The sequence below is a fragment of the Camellia sinensis genome, chromosome 3, assembly GCF_055761805.1.
Source record: "Camellia sinensis isolate YWXY chromosome 3, ASM5576180v1, whole genome shotgun sequence".
NCBI classification, from domain to species: Eukaryota; Viridiplantae; Streptophyta; class Magnoliopsida; order Ericales; family Theaceae; genus Camellia; species Camellia sinensis.
Window position 1 is genome coordinate 34,078,423 of NC_138963.1, and position 22,596 is coordinate 34,101,018.

The 22,596-nt window shown below is 38.8% G+C and overlaps 1 protein-coding gene across 1 annotated transcript; it reads right to left on the reverse strand.

Moving 5' to 3' along the window:
• Positions 1 to 173: 173 nt before the first annotated feature.
• On the reverse strand, positions 174 to 10,973 carry LOC114279657 (S3 self-incompatibility locus-linked pollen protein). The gene is made up of 14 exons (XM_028221945.2): positions 10,496 to 10,973; positions 9,612 to 9,674; positions 8,203 to 8,625; positions 6,793 to 6,874; positions 5,940 to 6,001; positions 5,738 to 5,832; positions 5,334 to 5,413; positions 4,430 to 4,513; positions 3,065 to 3,181; positions 2,374 to 2,459; positions 1,980 to 2,086; positions 1,168 to 1,259; positions 1,005 to 1,081; positions 174 to 913 (listed from the first exon to the last, which is right to left on the reverse strand). The coding sequence occupies exons 1-14, from the start codon at positions 10,646 to 10,648 to the stop codon at positions 422 to 424; spliced, it is 2,013 nt and encodes a 670-aa protein (XP_028077746.2). The 5' UTR covers positions 10,649 to 10,973; the 3' UTR covers positions 174 to 421.
• Between the last annotated feature and the right edge of the window lie 11,623 nt (positions 10,974 to 22,596).

A 22,596-nucleotide genomic window follows, 5' to 3' on the forward strand; every position in this document is an offset into this window, starting at 1 on the left:
ATGTGAATATATGTATGATCCTTGATATTAATGAGATTCCATTCATTCTCTTTGATTTTTATCTTAAAAGAAAAAATTCCCTTAACCAATGTCAGAGCCAAAATTCAAAGATCTTCGATACAAATGAAACAATAATTTTCTTATGACAAAAACATATACACACATCTAATGAGTTTCACTAATAACTATAACATTTTTTTTTCCTTTTCCCTTTCTTATTTTCAGCTTCGGTTTGTTAACAATACTGTTGTTGTTGGCCATTACTCCATATCCAGTTTATACAACCATCAGTTCAAAAAAAAAAAAAAAAAAAAGAGTTTATACAACCATTTCTGTATAAACTAATATTCCTACAAAAATCTTTACAATGACATTAAAATTAAACATTCAAAAATACAAGGACCAACCAACATTCCAATCCTTATTGAGCATTTTGTGATGTATGATTTTCCTGCCTGGCTGGTTCTGGATAAACTTGGCCGCCTTGATCTCGCACGTCTCTAAACAATGAAAGAAACGAGTTGAGCCCTTCAGACGAAGCCCCGCCCAAGATCCACAGTAGCAGGTTACTAAACGAATTCATGGTCCCAGCGTTGGCACCAGTCTCTGCTTGGGGGATGTCGGGTTGCCCTGCAACTTGTAAAGGATTGGGCCCCCTATTTGAGTTGTCGTTCTCTGCTTGTCCTCGCAATCCAGGAAGTTCTGCTGTATTGGTCGTCGGTATAACTGGATTGGATCCAGCCCTAGGTCCAGTTCCAGAGATCAGATCTGTATTAACTGGATTTGGGTTTCTTGTGTTTAATCTAGTGATATGCAAGGTCGAGGCAAGAATTGTAGATGATGTGATGTGGAAATCCGGGTGTTGCTGAAACTGTGACCGGCGGTTTTGCATAAACCTCTGTAAAGCAGGAACCTGAGATGGATTTTAGCAAAGGAATAAGTGGCATAATGAAAAATGTAAGGAAATTGAAAAGAGAAAGAACAATAATAATAATAAACTTTACCTCAAATCGGTTCCAAAAGTAGAGGATGAGGTGCTGCATAAATGCTGCAGTTGTGGAGAGAGCCAAATACGAAAAACCTGAGAAATTATTGGAGCTTATGTTAAAATGAAGATAAAAGCCCACTTTAAATATTGAAAAAAAGATATGTAACACAGAACCATACCGTATGTATATGAAAAGAAATAGATATGAAACACCAGAAAATAGAGCAAAAAGAACCGAGGAAAGAACTTCATAGATATTGGTGTGCGGACACTGCCAAATAATAGCAAACACAATCATTTAAAAAGTAACATATATATGTATACAAAATGGCATATGCTTGACACATGCAACTTTTGCCATAAAATGTCACTGAAACACGTAACATATATCTAAGACCATCTACTGGGCAAAGGTAGGCCCCCACTTGGTATTTACAAAAACCAAAACCACCCATTTAGAAAATATAACACGATTTGCACCAAAATTTCCATATCACCTTAATGGCCCATGTATGAGTTAAGTTGCTGATAACATCAGTGACATCTTCTAAGCTGGTCTTAAACCTATCTGAAATTGCTCAATCTTAAAAGGGTAAAGTTCTGACTTTACATCAACCCAAGCGCTCAAACACAGCAAGACCTCCAAGCACCTCCATGCTTGTTACAATTTGGTGCAAAAAAAAATCCACCAAATTTTTTTTGGAATAAACAAGCTGTGCAACAATGCTGATACAGAGCATTCAGTCCAGGCCCACTATAACTAGACCTCAACCCTCATGGCCAATTTACGACCTATTTGGTACAGTCATTCTGGCACCAATTATCCATATCAATAGCAAATGACGCTTACAGTGATAGAAATTTTATGAGCCTGGCATGCAACAGTGGCTACCTTGTCCCAGCAAATGGTGAAAAATATGCATGTTGGTTGAAGATAAGTGAATTGACAATTGTCCTTGGGACACACACACAGACAGAGAGAGAGAGAGACCTGATCAGAGTAAATAGTTCACACAGCCAAACGAGAATTAAGACCATGAAAGCCAACAGCTGGTCGTCATAAAACTCAAACAGAAAAAATAGAATACCAATCATAATCTGCAGAAACCAAACTTACAATTATTTCATTTGAAATGAATTATGAGAGTCCACTGAGAAAATGAGAATGAGAACGAAAGATGTGTGAATGAAAGCCAGACAAGAATAAATAGATTGTAGGACTTTCAAAACAAAGTTTTATAAACCACAATGGCTTTCCTTTTTTTTTTTTCTTTTTTTTTTTTTTTGATAAGGTACATATTAATTGGACGCCAAGGGAGCATCACCCTTGTACATCAGAGAAAAACCACAACGGCATGTAATATCAGATAAATATATACACTTACCGGTACAAAGACGAGGGATTCAATAACATGCACAAAGATCAGCTGGAATGTAGGAAGCCGATGTCGAGCATGGTGTTGAAGCTGCACTGAAATAATTTGAGAAAAAGGAGACAATCAAATGTACATGAAGGAAGGAGGACATAGCAGAACATAGAGTGGCTCCCCTATAGATCTCTGATCAACCATGACCAATCAATGAATGGAGGACCTTCCAACAGAACCACAGACACATAGATTGTATTCCAGGACATCATCATCCAAGGACATATGATGAACACCTCTCAGTCTCTGACTCATAAGTTCAAATCTTGTAGAAACAATTTCTTGATCCCAAGCAAGAGTAGGAGAAGGAGATGGGACGAAAGGGACCCCAAAGCCAGCTCACTGCCCTCACTAGTGGAGTGATCGCTAAGACGTGTATGAGGCAAATGACTGCATTCTAACCACTAGATCACCCCCTGCTGTGGTCTTATAGTTACAGTTTCAAATCATAAGTGATGGGCTGTAGGTCCTTTCACCAGCCCATGGATAGACCAAAACTATTACACAAATATATACACCGATGCTTTGACCGTTCCACATTTGTAAAACAAAACCTTTTTTTTTTTTTTTTTTTTGGGGGGGGGGGGGGGGGGGGGGGGGGGCGGTGTTCAGTGTCGTTACACTAATTACAAGAATAGAAAAAACTAACCAGTGAACTTCAGCATGCGAGTTTGTGTCTCTCTCAATGTAAATGAAACTGACATTGTAGTTGTGAAGAAAACAAACAGCGACATCATAAGCACACCACACTTGGTGACAAGATAATCTGCAAAATAATAATAATAAAGCACAGCAAAGCAAAGAGTAACCATGGTGTCTTGTTCATATAAAACTCTGGCACCCAAAAAAATTACAAAATGTGTAATTTTGTGGGAGACAAAAAATTTCAAGTTTACAACCGAAATACATTTATATGATGACAGATGTAACAAATGCATGACAAAAAGCAATGCAATAAAAGATATTTCAGATGACTAACCTTGGAAATGTTAGGATTCCTAGTCATAGACTTCCTAGAAATTCCTTTTCAAAAATATAATGGCCTTCTGAATGCTGCTTTAATTATAAGTGCTTCATTTATGAACAATTTTCTTATTTTCACTATTAAGTGTCCTCGGGTAACACATTTTCGAACTTGTTAAGTTTTCAAGGCAAGCTTGAACAACCTATTAATTGGCTTGACTCGGCTCATATACAATCCTACTCATCTCACTTCATTGACGAACTAAAGATCAGAATGGTTTAGGGTCTATAGGCATCAATAGTCAAATCAAAACTCATCAAACCAGCAAATAAATCCATTTCAAGTCATGACTTATCAGGTATAATATTCACTTCACTAAATCTAGCTCCATTCACAAACTCCACTGTGGCAGAATTGGACTCATTCAACCTGCAAATAAACCCATTTTAAGTATTTAATCTAAATGACTTTGCGGGTACAATCTTGACTTCCCTAAATCTAGCCCTACTAACCAACTCTACTGTTATTAACTTGACTAGGAATGATGTGTTTTTTTAGATTATAAATTTCAAGTGTTTCATTTCATCAAAACCCAATGTTATCAATCTTACCTAGAATGACAATAATACGATGATGTACAATAACCATTAAAATAAATATTAGGAACTTTAGAGTACACTAATATGAACAACTCTCCATTAGAATTATTCATAGCTGCTTTGTTTACAACACTTCAGCAGTATCTGGTCACTGCTACTTTGCTACAAGAAGGGTTTAAACCTAAGATATCAATTTCATTTTCAACTAACCCATACAACAAGTCATCCAGTGAACAACACTTGGAATTAAAATCAATAACAACTTTTCAGAATTGGTTTCAAATTTATGCATAAATACACTGCTCAATTGCAACGTGAAAGCTGATCCTCAGTCGTATTAATGAATTATTTTATTAAATTAAAATTGGAATTGTACGATCAGATATGCAGCACCAGCACCTTTAAACAAAAAGCACAACAATAATGCAGCTAAATGGCAAGTCTTACAAACCTCCAAATTTTGCAGCACTTTCAGGTTGCTCATGTGCATAAGTAAGATTATAGAACTCCTTTGTTTGGTAATTATATAAATAACCTGCTTGGAAATATCAAAAAAATAAATACTTAGACAAAATATGAACTTACAAAAAATCACCACGACTCAATCTATTCAACAGTGTTAGTAACCATTTTAATATACCAACTGCAAGCATCACACTAAATTAAACATCAAAAAGCACCTATTGAATAATTATGTTTAAAATATCATGATGTATATGGCATAAAAATGGCTATGTTTGCTAAAAAATCAGAATTTTAACAGATGGAAGCCAAATGAATATAACCATACTTGTGTATGTGATTTCACCTATTTAAGTAGCAAAAGGCCACAGGTAGCCCCTACAATAAAGTATGCTGGTTCAGCGAAACTTTTTTCCTTTTTTCTTCCCTCTTCCATTCTTTTATCTTTCTTTTGTTTTAATTTGTGGAATAACAAAACTACTAAGAGGAAAAGAAGAAAAAAAAGTTAATCAAGTTAGTTTCACATTTTTCAAAGGTAAATGTAGTTGGTTATGTGCACCACAATAAATCAGCAGGTGGAAGAGAAGAATACCCTTTGCACTTAAAATGAGCCAGCAAGGTTCCAACAAATTCACAACATAGGTCCATGCCTAAATAACAAAAACAACAAAACTTGGCTACTAACAATTTGACAACAAAACTGCCCCTTTTTTTCTTTACATGTGGAAGAAAATAACAATTGACTACCAACCAACATAAGAAACCATGAAGAATCAACAATAACACCACCAAACATACAGCAGTATATTCTTTTGTGAGATGTCATGTACAACAACAAAGAAGAAAATTTTATGCATAAACAGGTATGCCATTGACAAAAAACTACTCAATACCTTGACCGGGAGAACTCAACAGACTATTCATCAAAATAGTATCATATCCAACAAGTCTGTTTATCAGAAGTTGCTGCCACCTGAACAAGAAAAAAAATGTCATGCTATCCTTACATGCATATGCTTAAAACTCAATAGGTTGCAGAATTTTTTATTTTTTAAATTCTTTGCTGTCTATATCAATCATAAGCTATTAGAAAATTTCAACAAATATCTACTTCTCATATACTAGCCAGTTTAATGAAATTTTGGATAAAGTTCATTAAATGCAGGCATCTAATGTTGCAAGACTACTGATGTTCAATAAGAGCATAGATAAACCTGCAAAGTATTGTTCCTTCCAAGAGAACATAATAAGGTAAATCATGATATGTAACTATTTTCAGGAGGCATATGAGCACAACCTGTTTCCAAAGCAGGAATGCCGAGCTGATATGCTAATGTTAACAGTACGTATGTTGTGCCGAGACCTGGACGCTTCAGGCAGCAAGAAATAACCCTACAAGACAAATGCACTCAAATACAGCACAAGAATAAAAGAGACTTCACAAGCATGACCAGTTATCATCAACTTCAAGGAGAAATGAACAAATAAGGTAAACTAACCTTTTCCATTGTGTATAAATAAGTTGGTTCAAATGCTTTGCTTCTCTTTTCAAGCCAGAACACTGAATAATCAAGCAAAACTTAAGAACATGGAGAAATTTTCTGATACATGTGAAAACTTGCATTGTAAATCATATAATGTTACATCTTTTGCAAATAATATGTGAAACTATGGTTCTAAATATCAACACCAGGAGCACGTCTATCAGGAATCAAGATGTTACACATCATTTGTAGAGCCATTGTGTTGGCTGATAGAGAATGACATTCATATGTGATAACTTCTAAATTTGTGAAGTACCGCTGTTGGATAGTTGACACTTGGATAATAGTGTCATCAGAAAAAAGATAAAAAGCCAACTTCAACATCTCAGTTGATCAATTCCTTTGGCAAGTAACTTAATTTTTATTATCAGTAGCACTCATTACAGAAGTAGACTTAATCATCAAAAGGAACATGCATATCAAAAAATCATCACAAGAAACAAGAAGATTTGCAGAGTTCATATATAATAGTTCGAGTAAACAAACAATGATGAGCCCCAAACGTTACCAGTTCGACAAAAGCCAAATTGAACAGCAAGCAGTTTTTTTTATTATTTATTTTTATAATTTAAATTGAATCGTTTACATGTGTTCAACAAGAAGTGGGACAAACATTTCAAAAAGAGTACTCCAATTCTCCCCAAATTCCTCCATGATTTTACCAGGAGATTAGATAGCTTGCAAGTTTAGCTGGCCAGGTATTCCACGTTGAAGAACTTACATATCGAATTTCATATTTGACATGAAATACACACAACACATGATGTTAAATTACAAGAAACAAACAACCTGAAAGCATAACCTTTACCTGCATATGAGTTAAGCCGGTCCAAGTGAAGTATATGTAGCCATTTAGGAATATCAAGATTCAAATGTATGCCTGCAATATTCTGCATTCAAATAGTTCAATATTAGAGGAGCAATTTATGTTGTGACACCATAGATCAAGTTATCAAATTAGAGACACCTTAATCTTGTTCTAATTATCTATCTGAACAAAGAAGAAGAATATGTAGATATATATATATATAGAGAGAGAGAGAGAGCAGAGAATAATAATAAGTCACATCTATATTTATCTCAAACCCATTAGTTACTGGTTAAAACCAGAGAGATGAAAAATACATTTCTTGATGCCCTCAAGAAACCTAACAAGATCAACACAAGATGCATGGAATGCAACTTTGGTTAGACCTGATAAAGGTTAACTACTTTAGAAGTATTACTGCAACTAACCAGTGCTAAACTTTAATGAAACTCAATTCAGTTTCAGACTTAAGAACCAACGAGACAAACACCAAGCATACAAAATGGATTTAGCTAAATTGAAGTATAACCACCCAAATGTTCCCACCAATACTGAAATGAGAAGTATAAAATGTAGATATGCCACTTTGATGGAGCAGAATGCCACAAACAATGTAGAGGGGAATAATTTGTTTGTACACCCAATTGATAAAACATTAAGAAACAATAACAGGGGCAAAATTACAAATAAGACACAACTCTGAAATCATTATTTCCAATTTTTATATTTAAATTCAGACTAGACTCTGCCTTATTCCCAAGAACCAATTTGAGTAGTGGTCGGCAGTAAATATTTATATTCTGTTTAATGGAATGTCTGGCTAGCTGCATACACTAGAATGCTACATGAATTGTTTTCAAGAGACCGATAACATCTTCTTTACAAGCATCCAATGCTTCATATGTAAAATAATGAACTATTGGTTTTATTTTACTATTGGTGTCAACTCTACAAATTCCAGTGTCCCATGGGTCAATTAGAATCAGGAAGCTAACTTGTATCCATTTTAAGGAATTTTCTGAGAAAAATTCAACATGTTTACTCATCCCTGAACAAATGATACAGACATGCATCATATCTGGCGATTCTTTTATTATATACAAGTTAAGAATTCATTTATATTGAATTATTAGGAAAAATTCAAATTGTGTTATTTGGAAAAGTCCATTAAAACATCACCACCACGTTCTAAGATGTCAGGTAAGTGATCATGTACTAATGTGGTGCTTATACATGCAAGATGTAGTTGATCGTGAATGAGCGTGGAAAATAGTTACTGAATCCATATGCATATTTTTGTTTCCTTAAAAAGATCAACTAATTAATAGGATCATAATGCAATAAAAAAATTTATATCAAGAGTACAAACTACCATGAATTCACCTAGAGGAAGATAATCATAAGACTCACCCACAAACCCCCAAGGATCCTTTTTGCATGTCTCCAACAGAAAGATAAACGTCCATGCCACTTTCTGCAAATGCGAACTATTGCTGCTTTAAATGACTCCTTGGCTAATAGAGGAAACCTAAAACGAGATTCCTCTTTGTTGATTTTAAGGATCACATCATCAACGTCTGGCTTAGAGCTTTCACTGCTGGAAGAAATTTCTGGCTGAGATTCAAGATGTTCATGATCGGGCTTCCAGAATTTGAATGTCAATTTGTCCTTCTTGGCGCTAGAACCAATCCAGTTAACCAAAGACTTCGCAGCCAAAAATATCAATCCATCTCCCCCTTCAACTTTCAAATTTTCAGTCTTGGTTTCCTTGACAGGAACATCTATCACATCATATTGAGGCACATTTTGTGACCACAAGCCAGCACTGGTAATCTACACCAAAGAACAAAAATGGTTTCCATAAAAATGGCAATTCAATGAACATATGAAATAAACTCAATTCACCACCAAAGTACATGCTAGTCTTCACTAAAAAATTATCAGGGATTCCAGGCAAATGAGAGCAAGTGTTTATTTGACGCATAAATATATATATATATATATATATTTTGGGTTTAATGACAAGGAACACCACTATTTATTTTTATCTCTAGTAAAAGGAAAGAGATTTATGGTGTCTTAACAACAAGAAGAACAACAGGGCCAAACAAAGGATGCCAATGTCATTTTAGAAACCACAAGGGAAGTCCCTGTAATTGTTAAATATCTCAGGGGAGATCAATGTCATTCTTATTATTTTTTAGCATTTTTAGAACCAGACATACTTTGTGCAAAGAAGTCACAAATTCCCATTGATTTGGACATACATTTGACACAAATTTCCATTGTTTAGAAACCTCAAGGGAGCTCTATGTAATTTACCCTTATTATTTTTAAACATATTTAGAACCCAACATACTCTAGACAAAGAAGACCCAAATTTCCATTGATTGGACACACACTAGAGACATAGGGTCCCAGAGAAAGATTTTAGAAAGTGAAAAGGAAACAAGAGCTAAAAATTATAGTAAGAAATGTATGGAGTTAAAAAAATAAGAGACAACTCAATTGATTGAAGCTCTCTCTCCTCCCAAATCAGAGTCAGAGTGAGAAGAAAATGGCAACAAGACCCATTCCAATTAGACCCATTTCAGCCACATGAGTTATGGCAAACCACCATAACTTTATACCTTCTTTTTTCTTTATGTTTCCTCTTTTCTTGATTCTATGATTACCCTCTCTCTTTAAATGTTTCAGACTTTAATTTTCAGATATACTTATTAATCCCATCTCTGCACATTTTAAAATCTAAAGCTTCTATTATAGTTGTAAGCAAGCAATAATAAAGCTAAAGTTACATTAACAAGTAATTCACATACCTTGATCTGAATAAGCTGGGCTTCAGTTGTTTCAACACCAGTAAGCTGACTTGAACAGCCAGGCTTCATCAATTAACTTTTAATTAGAATGCTGATATAAATTTATAAAATAAAGATAAAATGATTTTGTTATCGCACATGTGTGCAATATTGTACATTTTACATCAAAATGTGTGCAATACAAAATATACAACCTTTTTAAACTTTCCTAACATGTGCTCGAAGGGCACACATGTTAACAAGACCTAAGATAGAAAAAAAAAAAAAAAAAAAAAAACACTTCGATTATTAACAAACAACCATGTCCCCAATGATTTAAACAAATTAAAAAAATTCAATCTCGGAACATTACAAATTCTGGTATTCCATCAGTAATAGTTTGAACCCTTTTCCATATTTTGTTCATCTTCTAATGCTGAAACATTGACAATTGTTGAAAACATACACTTTTTTCACTGCAATGCCAGCTAACAACTGTTTGATGTAAATGATATATAATAACAACAATAACAGCTACACAGCAGTAAATTAAACTTTAATGCTCTATTTAGTTCACCGGAATAAGATAGAATGGAACGTAATTGAATGATCATTATCATTCCTTTACAATGGGGAATAATGATTTCATTTGTAATGTAGAATGAATATTTTGATGAAATGATAATTCCTTTCCACTCTATTCCAGTAAACCAAACACTACATAAGTTCCATACCAAGGAGATGCACATTATCAGCTAAATTTCACATTTGATAAACTACCAATTGAACTTCAAAACTATTCATATAAGAGGAATTAACATTCAATTCAAATTTCTCCTGCACATTGAATAAAAATAGAGCAAAATACAAATCTTTTTTTTTTTTAGGGTTAAAGAGAATTGTACCTGTTGAACATAATTGGCATGCATGACAACCAAAATACAGAACAGCGTGATTGCAACGAAGAGGTATATATACTCCAGCGATGCTCTAATTCTCGGCGTCAGCATCTGGGAGAACCGTTCTTGGACCCGAATAAACGTCTGCTCTGGATCCATCTCTCTCTAAAACACACAAACTCTCTCTCTCTCTCTAGACTTTTCTGTACAAACCCTAGACTTGAAAGCCCTCCATGTTTCAAATCAAATCAAAGCTATCAGAGTTTGAAACACACAAGCCCTCTCTTTCTATATATATATGTATGTATGTGCTCGTATCTCTGTATGTAAAGTTGTTGTTGTTGTTGTTGATGATGAGATGGTTGGTTGCCTCTTCTACCTCTGCGCAAGTATATGAGATGGGGGAGCCCTCAGCAAACAGTCATTTTGGCCAAATTACATGGACCTCCTTGATAATTACTTAAATTATACATCCAACCCCACTAGTTTGAAAAAAATGACACTTGCCTCCTTTTGTATTTGAATCGTATTACACTGAACCCCGCACCGTTTGGGATTCCTTGTGGATAGAATCTAATCTAATGATGTATGTATTTTTGAATTAAATTTCCTATTCTGCCGTTAAAGAAATATAAAAATTTTGATAAAAATTGATCAAACCTTTTAATCAAAACTTCCTTCGCTCTCACTCCTCTCTTCATTCTCTCCTATGAATGTGTGTTCTCATTTTTTTTTCTTTTTTCGTTTTTCGACTTCTCACTCCCCCTCTTTCAGACATCTCTTTTCTTCTCTTAACATGCCACTACCAACTCTTATCTCTACCATTACCATTGATGCCCTATTTTTTTCATGTTATAGTTTCTCATTTAACTTGTTTAGTTCTGTAATTTTAGTTAAAAAAAATTGAGTACTGATTGTTCATTAACATGTCCAGTACTGTTTAGTAATGTCACTCCGACCAATGACCCACAACTTTATGACCAAATCAATTTTCTATCTCTCGTCTACCTAACTCTTTTCTTGTTTTGATTTTCTTTTTTTGGCTTGAATTCTTGATTTTTTGGATTTGATGGTTGATTTTTAGGTTTGATGGTTTGGGTTGAACAAAAAAGATAGTGGTGATTTTTTGGGTTTTCCAGTTTGGACATGTGCATTTTTATTTTATCTTATTTTATTTTTTTGGTGTAACAATTGGGTGGTTTGTTGGCTCATAGCGGTGAAAATAGTGAAAGTGATGGTAGTTCACATAGTGAAGAGGTGAATAAAATAATTGTTTGTAGTTTTGAATGGGTGAATGGTGACTCACAATGGTAAAAAGGCAAATAGGGCAATACTTATGCTGTATTTGGTCGAAAATTTTGAAAAGGATTTCAGAAAGAGAAAAATAAAAAATATATGAAATTAAGTAAAATATAGTGATTGTAAAGCGGTAAATGGATAATGACTCACGGTGAAATAAGTTAAAGATGCTGGTGGATTGCAGTAGAAGTAAGATGAGGTGAGACAATAGGTTGCAAAGTATATGAAAGACTAAAGAGGTGTGGAAGGCTCTTTTGAATTTTTATTAGTTTTGTTAACGGAGTTTACTTTTAACCTGTCAGGGGAGCTCGATGTCTAAATGGCATAATTCTGTTTCTAGGTATAGATCGGTAAAAGGCACTATCAACCAACATTGAGGTGCAATTTGAGCAATTGTCAGGAAAATCAATGTACCTCATTTATTATGGGCTATAAGGAAAATAAAATTTTATTAATGGAATACTTTGTCCTTTAAAATTTATTTTTTTTTCATTTTAGTTCCTAACATTTTTACCTTTTTTTTCTCAATTTCCTCCAATTAATTTATGCCCAATTTTGGATGAAAAATATCATGCCAATAGCCATGTGGCATAATAAATACATTATTTATACAAATTTGGATAATTATATTTTGCCCTTTAAATTTTAATATTTTCTCATTTGACCTTTAATTTTTTGATTTCCTTACTTTAGTTCTTAACATTTCTAATTTTTTTTTCAATTTGCTCCACAAGCTAGCATCCATGCAAAATTGGAGAAACTGTAGCCATGTTGTCCCTAATTTGTGCCCCACGCTCCATCGTCCCCTTATATCCTCTAGATCTATTAAATGGTAATTGAATTTAATAAAGAGATGTTCAATGACATTGTTTGTTGGTCTCAATTTAAACGAGCTATGGTAATGAATACTTGATAATAGTGAGAAGGTAGAGAGCGATTGATAATAGCATTGTTCAATTATTGGTGATAGTAAATAGTGATAATATGCTGGTGGAGAGGGAAATGGGGTACGAGTCATTATGCCACAAAACTGTTAACACATAATTTTTCATCCAATTTTGGATGGATGTTGTTAGTAGAATAAATTAGCAAAATTAAAAATATTAGGGACCAAAATAAAATAAAAAATTAAGAATCAAAATGAGAAAATATTAAAACTTATAATAATGTGTTATTATGCCACATGGATGCTGACAGGACATTTCCCATTTAAAATTGGATAGAAGTTAACTACTGGAATAAACTAGGAAAAATTAAAAATATTAGGGACTAGAGTGAGAAAAAATTAATTTTAAAGGCCAATGTTAAAAAATACCAAAGTTTAAAGGAACAAAGTGTAACTTACAAAAATCAATATACACTCAATACTCTTTTTGTGCGAAATGATTCTAATTCAAAGACATTATTATCCAACTTTATTACACAATGTAAATAATTTTTTTGAGTTTGTAATATTGTTGTTTGCCTTCCTATTACTTCTGTGGGGGGATATATTTTTTAGTACCGACACGTGGTAAGATGACGCCGACGTGTCAGCCGAGGTACCACGTGTCAGGGTCATGACGCCGAGGTGATCTCGGTCAAGCCGAGGTTATCTACGAAGATATTGGAATCTGAGATAAGCGGATAAGAGATAAGGGACAAGAGTCCTAGAATAAAGAAGAGACTTAGCCAAGATAAGGATAAAGCTCTTAGGGAGTTTATCTTTATCTCTTGAGGAGTCCAAAGTAAGTACTGAACAGGAATCCATAGAAGTCAGGCTTCCAGTGGGATTAGGATTGAGGTAACTATAAAAGAGAGGCACCCCCATGGGTCTAAGGTACGTAATTTTATGCTTTAAGCATTGAGTTTAGCATTATTGATTTTCTTTGAGAGATATACTGACTTGATCGTCGGAGTGCCCCCGGGTGGTCGAAACCACCGCTAGAGACTTCTCTTTTTGTTACAGGTTAGTCAAGTGTCATCTATTCTGCTAGTGTTCTCCAGCTGAATACTGAGTTGGGCAGTGTGATCAGAAAATCACTCACATAATTTGGCGCCGTCTGTGGGAACGAAAGTAGAATAGATGGCCAGTAATGGACAGAAGGAAAAGATTGGGGACGACACTCCTACTGGGAGTGGGAGACCTATTGACCTTGATGGCGAAGGAGAAAGATCGAACGCAGAAACACATGAACAAAATCACGGAGCGAAAGACGTCGGCCAGACTAGCGACGCACCAAAGAAACCTGATCAAAGCAGGTACAACGAAGACGACCTCCAGGTTTGGAAGGATAGGTGCCTACGGAGGGACGAAGAGGTAAAAGAGATGGCAAACAAATTGGCAGACCTGCAGTCGGTCGTCAATTTCATGATGCAAAATAACATCATGCAGCCACCATACCCGCTGCACGACACGCCGATTCCAGCAGTCAATACCCAGAAGGAAGGACAGAAAACAATCCCCGTAGCCCCTCAGCACAACGGAGACGAAAGATACTCTCACCGACCTTCTAGGGAGGACGGACGAAGAGAATCAAGAAGAGAAGGATCACGGAGGACGCATCGCACAAAGGAGGCAGACCCCAAAGGACATCGGCATGTTCAAGGGCAAGCACTGTGCTACGACACAACTCACGGAGAAGGGTCGAAAAAGGCTCACCACTAGGCCGAGAGTAGTATACCGAAAAGACTAAAGTCGAAAGATAGCCGAGCTCTTGGGCGGAGTAAAGAAGACTTAAGAGATTACCTCAAAAGGAAACAACAGAATGCCTACGCCGAGGTAACCTCCCCAGATAAGCCGAGAACACCATTCCCGGTGGAATTAGACAAGTTTGAGGAGCCGAAGAGAGTCAGTATGCCGAGATTTCAAATATACGATGGTAAATCAGACCCCAACTTCCACATTGGACTGTATTTGAACTCAATGGCATTGTATAGTGGAAACGAGCCGTTGCTCTGCAAAATGTTCCTCTCATCCTTTGGGGAGATTGCATCAGATTAGTTCCACAAACTATTGAAGGGAAGCGTGAAGACTTGGGAAGGCCTGGCTGAGATGTTTGTGGCCAGGTTTGTGACAAACAAGCTGCAGCCATTAAGGGTGGGCGCATTGATGGCTCTGAAGATCAGTAAGGATGAAGGCCTTAGGGCCTATGTAAAAAGATACTATGAGGTATTCAATCGAATACCCGAATGTAATCAAGAGGTGGTAGTCGTATCTTTCAAGAATGGCTTAAAAGACAACTGTCCACTACGAAAGTCTTTGGCAAAGACATTGCCAAAAAGTATGGAGGAGCTCATAGCGAGAATCGAGAAGTACGCCAGAGCCGAAGAAGACACGTCGGGAACCAGGGAGATAAAACAAGTGAAAGGAAACGGCTCGCCGAAGTGAGGCCGAGGTAATAATGGAACGAGCAGGCAAGAGGCATAACTGAGGGCCACACAAGCAGTAACAACTGTGTTCCGAATCCCAATTCCTAAAGTCCTGGATCAAATTCGGAACCAACCCTATTTCAGAATGCCAGAGAGGACTCCAGGAGAGTTCATGAAAAGAAACATTGGCAAACATTGCGCCTACCACAATGAAGACGGGCATACAACTTAGGGTTGTAGAGCCCTAAAAACATATTTGGAAAACCTAGTAAGACAAGGATATCTGAGAGACCTTGTCGATGAGATCAGGACAAGGGAAGAACGGGCAAGGTTGTGTAGACGCGCCCGCGTGGAGGGCTTCGCTACAGTTCGGACTCGATTTGTTGTCACGGTTCTTAATCTGAACCAAAGAGTCCAAATCTGGCAAATCGTTTTGAGAAAACAGATTTTAGGAAAGAAGTGCCAAACATGGACTGCTTTGCAAGATACAGAGTCGCCACCTAAATATTTTTTAATGGGGAAATTTAGGAAACCCTGACTCAGTGCCGAAGGCCACATGTCCGTCATCACCGGAGTTGTCTCGGCTCGGGAGCTTGGATACGATCGGGGAAGGTCAGCTATGAGCACCCCCTTTCGCCCGGTCCAAAGACCGGCCTCTACTAACCATGATATCCGATTTTGAAACGTTATGTGTTCTTATCCCAGTTATTAGCCTAGAATTACTATGTTATGCGCACGACAAACAAGTATAGACTAGATTGCCTAATTTGGAAACAAGCATTGCATATCCGTTTGTTTTGAAAAACGCTTTGGAATTTGCTACTCGCAAGTAGGCTAAAACACGGATTTCAACGAGTTTTTCCAACTCAAACAATCCAACCTTCACCCACAGGCATTCAAACAGTTTATCTCACATAAGCATCTAGTCACATGGTAAACATGCTGTCATGATAGCATTCACACTCATGCGAGATGCTAAAGCGAAAATACTTACATCGTACTCCGTGCCAAAACAATAAACTAGTTAGCAAACATGCATGTCCTAGCTCATGTTAATTTGCCTAATGCAACACACACAGGATGCAATCGAAGTAGGCTCGGCTAACCTAAGCATGGCATGTGAAATGCGGTCAATTGATGCACGTATTCAATTTGGAATTGAAGTTCGAATGCAGTTAGCATGATGTACCGAGCCCGGTGCATGCAATACGAATGCATGAATGCACACATGCATAGCATAAGGTATGCTAATTCGAAAAATGCCCTAATCTACCATTACAAGCAGGTAAATAAAAGGGAAGAAAGACGTGAGGTTGGAAGACATACACACACTCACGCACACTTATTACATAACCGTCCTCACTTGGAGGGACCAAATAAATATTACAGTCCGAATGATAAGCAAATAAATTATTACAGAATTTCTAATTTACTTAGCAGAATGAATGTAAACAAAAGGGAAGGTGGCCACAGCCCCCGCCTCAGGATGCGCGAATGATGCATGCTCGAATCCGTCTCGCCCGGAAAGCCCTCACCATACCATTGCTGCCTCTGTTTTACTGCCTTGCTTTTCTGAAAAATGCCAAAATTCTGGGATAGATTCCTTGCACACTGCAGAATACCACCGGCTGGGGGAAATTCCCACCGGCAGTGTATAATTCCCATCGGCTGCTGATTTAGTCACCGGCCATTCACCAACGGCCGGTCGGCAATGTATTATGCCGGCCTGCAGAAATTTCCTGCAGGAAACAGTTTTGACAGCAACAAAGGACAGACAGCATATGGCATGGGATTTCAAGCACATGTATGCATGGACACACTCCCTATCATGTAATGGACTCAAGGGAGCATGGCCCTCGACCCTCGGGCCACCAATCACGCATTTCGATACATGATGGCCAAAGAGTCAAGTGTGCATTTCAATGTCAAATGCAATGCACACAAAACATACAAGGGACCCAACCTCAATCATGGTTGGTCAAGAGGCGAGGCAATGCACAACAATGCACATGCGACCTAAGCATACAAGCAAACATACAAACATGCAATATAACTACATGGCACACACAATGCTAACAACATAACATGCACAACGCATTGAAACATAGCATACACAATGCAAGATGGACTTACACCAATGTGAGTGGACCTCAGCCGCACCCACATCAGTGGCCATCAGATGAAAACAAGACAACTCGAAATGCGTGCACGCATGCACGCAAACCGAGGACCGACCCTCAGGCACCAAAATGCCACTCTAATGAGACATGGCAAAGACATGGAATATGATATGCAAACATGCAAAAATCAGTAGCAAAATGAGGGGCAAAACAGCCCCGAAACGAGGCGAAATGACACCCGATGCATGGAATTTCTCCCGAAATGCAAAACTAGGTACATGAAATGGCTTACAGCTATACAAAGCATGCATAATTGGTACATGGAATGAAAAGACAGAAGTAAGGCAGCCCCAAAATAAGCATTTTTACAGTTCAAAGCATGGCCAAACAGTAAGCACAAGTGGGACTAAATTATCATACAAAAATGGCTCCGCAAGGGAGGCAATGAAGCAAGTGGTAGATGCAAAGCCCAAACGGAGAAAGACTCTTCTACAACACTGAAGAGGGACCAAAAATATGACTACTTACAGTTGATGGCCAAGCCTAAATCAGTACACAAGTATGCTCAAAATGCCATGCAAGATAGGGCCCAAAAAAGGTCAAAACACAAAGTATACAAAAAATTCATCAAACAGCCAAAGACCCTTAATGAAACATGAATATGGGGTCAAAATAAGACTGTTTTCAGTTCTGTAAAATGACCAAAAACAGAAGCATAATAGGCTAATAGATCATGCAAAAATGGGGACCAAAGAGGGATATAATGACAAGTGGCACATGGAGGTCCAAAACAGTGATGTTCCCTTCTTCAATGTTGAAGAGGGGCTCAAAATAAGCCTATCTACCATTTACATCATGCTCCAAAACAGATCACACGTAGGCCAAAAATATTATGCAAAATTATGGCATAAAGAGGGCTAATGAAGGAAGTGCTAGCTACTGTCCTCAAACAGCAAGAGGTCCTCAATCAAACATGAAGAGGACCTCAAAATATGATGATTTACAGTTTGGGTCAGAGCCCAAAAATGCAAGCAACTATGGCTTAGATATGAAGCAAGAAAAGACTAGAAAATGGAAGAGGAGGACTCACCCTTGAAGACCAGCAAACCAGAACCTCTTGGACCAAGTTTAGGTGCTCCTAAGCTCTGAAGAACAGCCTCAAGTTGCTGCAATGGAGTAAGGATACCTTGTGCTATGAGTTGATGAAGAAATGAGCCAAGAACAAGGGTGTTTGATGGTTGAATGGGAGAGATATAGTGAGAGATGAAGGGATATATGTATGTATATATCAGATATATCTATATATCTCTGGTTTTTTGTTCCAAACATCCAACCAAAACAATGGAGGAGGAGAGGCCCCTTATATAGGCAAGACTAAGCTTCTAAGACAAGCTACAAAGGGTCAAAGGGGTCTAAGGGGAGGTCAAGGCTTATTGGAGAAGCTAGAACAGCTGGTAAGCTTCTTGGGGAAGCCAAGACAAGGGGTCAAGGCTTCCTCAAGAAGCCTTGAGCAAAGGGTGCAAGAAAAGGGGTCAAAGGGTGTGCAAAGGGTGCAAAACAGCCACACACGTGCATGGGGAGCAGGGTCTGTGCATTCCAGCTGCCACAGCTGGCATTCATTCAATCTGTAGAATACTCCGGAAGGTCATCAGCTAGCAAACTTGGTCGGTCAGCCATCTTTTCTGGCCGGTCGGCAATCTATTTGGCCGGTCGGCCATCTATTTGGTCGGTCGGCCATTTGTTTTGGCCGGTCGGCAGGAAAAATCTGCTCTGCAAGTCCAACTTCAAACGAGCATAACTTCTTCATATGAACTCCTTTTCAGGTCATTCTTGTGTCAAAATTGAAGCCCCGGAAGTAAGCTTTCCAATGGAACCAGCCTTGCATCAAAATTCCAACTGTGCAAAAAGTTATTCTTGTTTTAGTGAAGGCTGCTCAGTTTCGGTCCAACCGGGATGATGCCCAACTTCAACCAATCATATCTCCCCCCTCCGGTCTCGGATTTAAGAAATTCTTGAATGAAAAATGAAGCCCCGGAAGTCTTATTTCCAACGGTGGTGACCTCATAAATAAAATCCAAGTGTACAGATAGATAAGCCCGATTTAGCGAGGGCTGCTCGACTCACTTCTACCCGGATTCATGCCGAACTTCTCCTAAACTGGTGTTCTCCTCTCCTTTCCTCTCTTCTTCAACTCCAAACCCCTAAACAAAGTGCTTTGAAGGATTTGCCTCTCTCCTTGCTGAAGAAACTGAACATTTTCCCTGCACACCTTTCTCCGCCAAGCAAAACATCAGTGGTGCCCAAGTCTTAAGGGCGGTCAAAAATGGGGTGTCTACAGGTTGCCTCAGGCACCAGCAGCCCCACCTCCCCCAGCACAGCAACCGCAGGCAAGAGGACCTCGGATAATCAACGTGATCCACTCGAAGGTCAACGAAAACGAAATTCGAAGAGAAACCCAAAAAGTGAAGCACCTGCAACATGTCTACCAAGTCGGGGAAAAAAGACATCGGGCAGAAGAGTGCCAAGGACCAATGATAACCTTTACTGAAGCCGACCTAGAGATGGTCCAGCATCCGCATAATGATGCCTTGGTAGTATCCCTCCAGGTTGGGGAGTGCCAAGTGAAACTCATCCTGATTGATCAAGGCAGCTCTTGCGACATCATGTACGTCCGATGTTACAAGGAGCTCGGCCTTCACCCAGATGATATGGAACAATCCAATGGCCCAATGATTGGGTTCAATGGAACGCCGACATGGCCTCTGGGAATAGTAAGCTTGGAGGTGCAGGCTGGCACTAGGAAGATCAAGACAGAATTCACCATTATCGACACACCCTCCCCTTACAACATCATCTTGGGGAGGCCATGGTTGCATGCAATGGGGGTAGTTCCCTCAACATTGCATCAACTATTGCAATTCCCAACAGAGCATGGGATAGAGGAAGTCAGAGGCGATCAGCTACAGGCGAAAAATTACTCCATGGCAGCAATGAAATCTACCTGCAGCGTACCAGAGAAGGCAGAAATTGAAGATGAGGACGTGAAAGTCCTAGAAGACGTCGACAAAGAGCCAGCCGAGAAGAGCGAAGAGGCACTAAAGAAAATCCTCGTCCAGGATGGGGATGAAGAACGTTTCTTTCTTCTCGGCTCGGGCTTAGCTGAAGAAGAGGAAAAAGAGTTAGAAACTTTTTTGAGAGCAAATATTGAGGTGTTCGCTTGGACACCTTACGAAATGCCTGTCATTGACCCTGAGGTCACTTGTCATAAACTGAGTGTTGACAGGTCGGCCAAACCTGTAATTCAACGAGCCAGAAGATCGACGTTGATGCACGTCGAAGCAGTAGAAGAAGAAGTAGACAGACTTCTGGAGGCCAGGGCCATTAGAGAGGTACACTACCCAACATGGTTATCCAATATAGTGGTGGTAAAGAAGAAGAACGGTAAATGGAGGGTTTGCGTAGACTTCACCAGCCTTAACAAAGCCTATCCCAAAGATAGCTTTTCTCTACCCAAGATTGACCAACTAGTAGATGCCACCTCAGGGCATGGAAGAATGAGCTTCCTAGATGCCTACAAGGGGTACCACCAGATAGCCATGTACCCCCTAGACGAAGAGAAGACAGTGTTCATCACCCCAAAAGGGCTGTACTGTTACAGAGTAATGTCTTTCGAGTTGAAAAATGCAGGAGCAACTTACCAAAGACTGGTAACCAAAATGTTCAAACACCTGATTGGCCGAACAGTAGAAGTCTACATCGACGAGATAGTCGTTAAGACCAAGGAGCCTGAGGGTCATCTTGCCGATCTAAAAGCAGTCTTTGAAATCCTTAAAACATATCGGCTCCGACTCAGTGCATCGAAGTGTGCATTTGGAGTTGGATCTGGTAAGTTTTTAGGATACCTAGTGACTAGAAAGGGCATCGAGGCAGCTCAGATCAAATTAAGGCCATCCTAGAGTTGAAGAGCCTGATGTCGGCAAAACAGGTGCAGATGCTAACTGGAAGGGCCGCAGCCCTAAATAGATTCATCAGCAGAAGCTCAGACAAGTGCAGACCTTTCTTCAACTTGGTGAAGAAAGCTACAGACTTCTTGTGGACAGAAGAATGCGAAGCTACTTTGACCGACCTGAAGTGGTACTTGACCACAGCTCCAGTTCTTTCAAATCCAAAACCTGGGAAAGAGCTGTTTCTATACTTAGCCGTTTCAGAACATGCGATAAGTGCAGTACTAGTCCGAGAAGAAAAAGGGGAGCAAAGGGCTGTTTACTATGTAAGTAAAACCCTAGCCGATGCAGAAATGTGGTATCTACCCTTAGAGAAATTGGCACTAGCTTTAGTAATGGCTTCAAAAAAGTTGAACCATTACTTCTAGGCCCATAAAATTATGGTGCTAACAGAGCACCCCTTGAAGTCCTTACTGCAACAAGGAGACCTGACAGGAAGAATAGCCAGGTGGGCAGTCACCCTAGGCCAATATGACTTGGAGTATAGGCCAAGGACAACAATCAAAGGCCAGGTTCTGGCCGACTTTGTGGCCGAGTTCACACCAGAATCCATCGAACATCGGGCTCTGTTGAGCCAGGATGAGCGATGTCCAACCAAGCAAGGAGAAGCACAGTCAAAGGCAAAAGAACAAAGGAAAGATGACAAACTCAGACCCTGTAGCATTTACATCGGCAACTCCTTTCGATTATTTGTTGATGGGAGTTCAAATCGACAAGGAGCGGGGGCAGAAGTAGTATTGATATCCCCAGATGGGCAAGTACTAGAACAGTCAATTCGTTTGGGGTTCAAGGCCTCAAACAATGAAGCAGAGTATGAAACACTCATTGTAGGACTGAAGTTGGCTGCAACAGTACAAGCAGATAAGGTAATAGTTTTTTGTGATTCACAACTAATAGTTAACCAGACAACAGGTAGTTTGCAACCCGAGATGAACGAATGTCGGCCTACGCAAAAGAAGTCATCAGACTATCAGCCTTATTTCAGAATTGCCGACTACTTCAGGTAAGCCGAGATGACAACAGTCACGTCGATACGTTGGCTAACCTAGTTAGTGCAGCACAACCTGGAAAAGCAAGGACAATAATGATTGACTACCTGTCGGGCCCAAGCATTGAACCAGTAACCACAGAGCATGAAGCAATGTGCATAGACATGGGACCAAGCTGGATGGACGCAATTGTTGCGTTCCTAAAAGAAGGAAAGCTACCAGATGATCGCAAGGAGGCACACAAGATCAGATTGAAGTCGGCAAGATTCAGTCTGACAGCAGAAGGACATCTTTACAGAAGGTCCTTCACTGGACCCCTTTTAAGGTGTGTACACCCTTTACAG